This window comes from Antrostomus carolinensis, unplaced genomic scaffold (assembly GCF_000700745.2).
Source record: "Antrostomus carolinensis isolate BGI_N321 unplaced genomic scaffold, ASM70074v2 scaffold30826, whole genome shotgun sequence".
Lineage (NCBI taxonomy): Eukaryota > Metazoa > Chordata > Aves > Caprimulgiformes > Caprimulgidae > Antrostomus > Antrostomus carolinensis.
Window position 1 is genome coordinate 1 of NW_010324434.1, and position 4,197 is coordinate 4,197.

Genomic DNA, 4,197 nt, shown 5'->3' on the forward strand with positions numbered 1-4,197 from the left:
ATACAGGAGCTGGGAGCTGAGCCCAAAGAGGTCCGTGACTCCATGGGAAGCTCACTTTGGAACATCTTGTTCCTGGACTTCCATGCTTGGAAGAGTGGCAGAGGTGACCTGACTGAACCCCCATTCCCTGTCCCCTGTGCTGCTGTGGTGGAATGTAGAGAAATGGAGAGCAAAGTGATTGGAGTCTGGGAAGAATGGAGGGGTCGGGGCAGGTGTTGTAAGGTGTAGTCATTATGTCTCATTGCATTACTTAGATGAAATGGCAATGAATTAAATTGATTTTTCTTCCCCAAGTTTGAGTCTGTTTTGCCTGTGACCATAACTGGTGCGTGAGCCCTCCCTGTCCTTCATCCTAATCCTGTGTCCCCTTTATTGTGTCTCCCATCCCATCTCACCAGGTTGGGGGAGTGAATGCAGGACCACATGGTCCTACTGTGGGTCAAACCACACTGAGCATCTCTCTTCTTCAGCTGTGGAGATTGTAAGACTTTGCCTGTTCCTCCTCGATCCTTACAGCCCTTGTGCTGAAGATGTTTTCCCAGCCATGGATATGGAAAGCCCTGTGTGGACTTCTCTGCTGGTGTGGTATGCATCAGTGGAAATGGCAGGCGTGGAGACTTATTTTGAAAGAAGGTTTCTTGTGCTTATTGCTACTCGGTACGCTGCAAAGGAGCAGTGTTGGGGTCTGTAGGAATGTTGGGGTCTGCTGTGATTCTTCGTAAACGTGGACTGAACTTGTGCTAATGTACTTGAATTAAAGCAGACTGAGTGTATGTGGCTTTCTTCCTCAGCTCCAATTCCAACCTTTGTGCTTGGCGCTAATGACCAAGAGACCGTGAGCTATTTTCCAGACATCAGTGGCTGCGAATTAGCTGAGAACATCACTTATTTAGGTAAGGCTCCAGGTGGTTTTGGATAAGGGATGTGTATTTGTCCAGTGGTGCTTTCATTAATATTTTCTGATCTTCCCACTTTAAAGCCTTTCCTTTTTCTGGAAAATTTTAAGGTGGCATTTCTTACTCTGGAGAGTGGAGATGAACTCTTATGTTGAAAGGCTGATACATTCTGCTATGTATAATGTGAAAGAACCGTGCTTTTTTTGTTGTTTTCTAACACTGAACTTGCTAACCCAGAGGAAAACTGGTTGAAAGAGCCTGTTCTTTAAGAAGACCTTATTCCCATAGCAAAGCTTGTCTTTGTATGGGGAAGTTTTCCTACTTGGAAGTATGATTTTGCTATGCTCTGAACCTGTACTGGAGTAGCAGAGGTAAGAAGTGTCATCTTTAAAGGTAATGAAGCTGTAGCAAAGGTAAAAGGAAAAAAAGCTGCTTTCTAGAATGCCACCTGAAAAAAACGTTACAAGTAAAGGCACTTGCAATGGGCTTTTTTTACTCAGCCTTCATACCAAGTTTTTGATGTAGACTGATTTTGGGGAAGCAAGATAGCAGTGAGGAGAGAAGACTGGGGGTTGTCTGACAGCTGCTTCACTGTAGGCAGTGCTGGGTTTGAGCTGTTGCGTTAAAACAAGTCTTTACTGCAGTTTATGGGCACAGAAATGAGCTGTCTGGAAGGATAGTTTCAGTAGAAGTGAGGCAGGACTGCTGAATTTGGTCCTCTATCTATGATGCAACTAAGAGATTGCTTGCAATGTCTACATCTCACGTGTATGCCGGTGTGTTCATGCAGGCCGTCGAGGTCTTTACAGTGGCACTTCTGGACTGCAGATCGCATACCTGAGTGGTATCGAGTCCCAGGATGAGCCTGCTCCTGCCTACAGTTTTAGCGCAAAGGATGTGGCAGAATTAAAAACATCTTTGTTATCAACCCCAAACTTCAAAGGTGTGGATATATTGCTGACATCCCCCTGGCCCAGAGATGTGGGGACTTTTGCCAACAGTGCGGTAAGTGTTGGTTTCTGGTGAAGTGGGTTTCCACGTGGATTTAACAAAGGATTGCCTTTCTGCTTGCTGTGGAAATTTGGGCCATCTCTGAGTGCTTGAGAAAGCTGAGAGTAAAAAACTAACAGCATATGTTCTGGTTCTTCAGAAAAGAAGGACCAATGGGGAGGGGGATTTGTGAAACTTCAGGATGTTTTATCTGTCCTTGCCTGAAAAATCAGAGTCAGTAGCTTTCATCTGATCACAAATATTGCTCTGAATTGAGTTGATTGCAGTTGCTGTGGAACAATGCTGCTAGTCTCTGATGTGGAATGCTGTGTTCTAAGCATCTTCAATACCACTTGACATTACATATTTTTTTCTTCCCCCTTTCAAAACTTTTAAAGCATTTTAGTGTTTATTTCTTTAATTATCAGTCAGTTATACTAAATGGTCTGGTTCTTCCTGTCTCTGGATTTTGAGGATTTTGTTTTGTTTGTGTCCAGTTTTTCTGTTGTTAATATTTCTCAGCAGAAGTTATTTTCTAGTCGTAAGTTCAGGTGATCTGAAACCTTCTGGGAGAGCAAGGCCACATACCATGGCAAAAGTTTTGCTTCCTCTCAGTATCTTCTGACATCCCAAAAGAGATACAGTCCTCAGTCTAAAAGCATAAAGAACCCTCCCTCATCTCCCCTGCCCCAGAAAACAACTCCACTAGCCTAGGGAATTGGAGAGAAACAAGTTGTAGGGATGTTCTGGCTTAAAAGGAAAACTTGGGTCTCAAAATTCCCGTGGGGATTCTCTGTAGCAGTTGCGTATCATTCCACACTTGGCTTCCCTTGGCATGAATTTTCTGAGAATGTATAAATAGATTCATAGAATCATAATGGTTGGAAAAGACCTTTAAGATCATCGAGTCCAACCATAAACCAACACTCCCAATCCCACCTCTACCATGTCCCTAAGCACCTCGTCTACCCATCTTTTATCTCCCAAGAAAACTCACTTGGATTAATAGAGAAGTATGTTAATAGTGATTATATTCAAATATGCATCTTGTTGGAGTGTGTACTTTATCACCTGAGGATTTCAGTAATAAGTCTTAGAGATTCCCTCGTGCACTGAGACCCTGAAATGCCATCAGTCAAATAAAGCAGGAAGTTTGAGGAATGAACAATTAGGTCTCTTGCCGTTTGTCACCTGAAGTTTCTTGTTCAGCAAAAGTGGTGTGAGGAGCTAAATTGCATGGATGAGAATTGCCTCCCTGGAGCAGCCTGTGGGTTTCCTTTTCATGAGTTGCTTGGTAGCTCTGGCTGTTTTCAGTGGGGCTGGAAGCAGGCAGCCCTCAGTGCAGACATCACTGGGCTCCCCTTCTGCCCTGTCTGCTGCAAGGGCAGCAGGAGGGAGCACAGAGAGGAGAACTGCTTTCTCAAGGGTGGGCTGCCGCAGTGAAGGGCTATGACAGATGCCTGCTAGGTCAGAGTCTTGTTTCCCATGCTTTTAACAAAGATAACAACAAGGTGACAGAGACAGGCTGTTTCTGAACTTATCTCTTCCCCTGCCCTTTTCCTTCCCTACTTCCCTTCTCAGTCTAAGGCTAATAGGAAAAAGACAGCACAAGAACCTTCATGCAAGGAAATGGTTTGAAATCTGCTCTTTGGTTGTGTTTTGCTCTGACTTCTCAGGGATGGGAGTGGGATAAAATTTTGCTTCCTAAGGAAACCTCAGAGCTTTCCCATTTGCTTGACTCAGGCGCTAAAGCTTTGGCGCTCCAGGCATGTGGTCTAAACTTGTCTTAATGATTTTGACATCTGTTGTTGTTTGCCAAACTCACTCTGTGCTGTCCTGGCTTCACAAGACCAAGAGAAGGAAAATACAACAAACTTGGATTGATGAAGCAAGTGGATGCAAACCCTAAGTACACAGTGTGGAATAAATGAGCAGGTTCTGGTTGGCAATAAGACATCAAGCCCTTTTGACTTTTTTTTTTTCGCCACTTCCAGGGAATGGCAACCACTATGCTTAGTCTCTATTTCCAGCATGTAGTTCTGTAGAAAACTTGTTTCTTTTCACTACAATCTGACAGGTTTTTTTAAATAAAACTTGGTTTGTATTTTGTAGGGAGAAATAGATACCAAGAAATGTGGATCCAAGTTAGTATCTGATCTAGCTGCAAGTCTCAAGCCAAGATACCACTTTGCTGCCCTGGAGAAGGCCTATTATGAAAGACTTCCTTACAGGTTTGTAAAACCATGTGAAATCTCATTTATTTTCTAATTTTCTAATAAGAGTTCAATTTTTTAAGAATACAGGAGGACAA

The 4,197-nt window shown here is 43.4% G+C and overlaps 1 protein-coding gene across 1 annotated transcript in view; it reads left to right on the plus strand.

Moving 5' to 3' along the window:
- Nucleotides 1-791: 791 nt before the first annotated feature.
- Nucleotides 792-4,197, plus strand: part of LOC104527280 (CWF19 like cell cycle control factor 1) — a gene marked incomplete at both ends in the record, with an annotated part of 5,099 nt that continues 1,693 nt past the window's right edge. The window contains 3 exons of the mRNA XM_010170956.1: nt 792-893; nt 1,687-1,901; nt 3,999-4,117. Of these exons, the coding sequence (XP_010169258.1) occupies nt 792-893; nt 1,687-1,901; nt 3,999-4,117 (436 nt within the window). The remainder of the gene's footprint in view (nt 894-1,686; nt 1,902-3,998; nt 4,118-4,197) is intronic.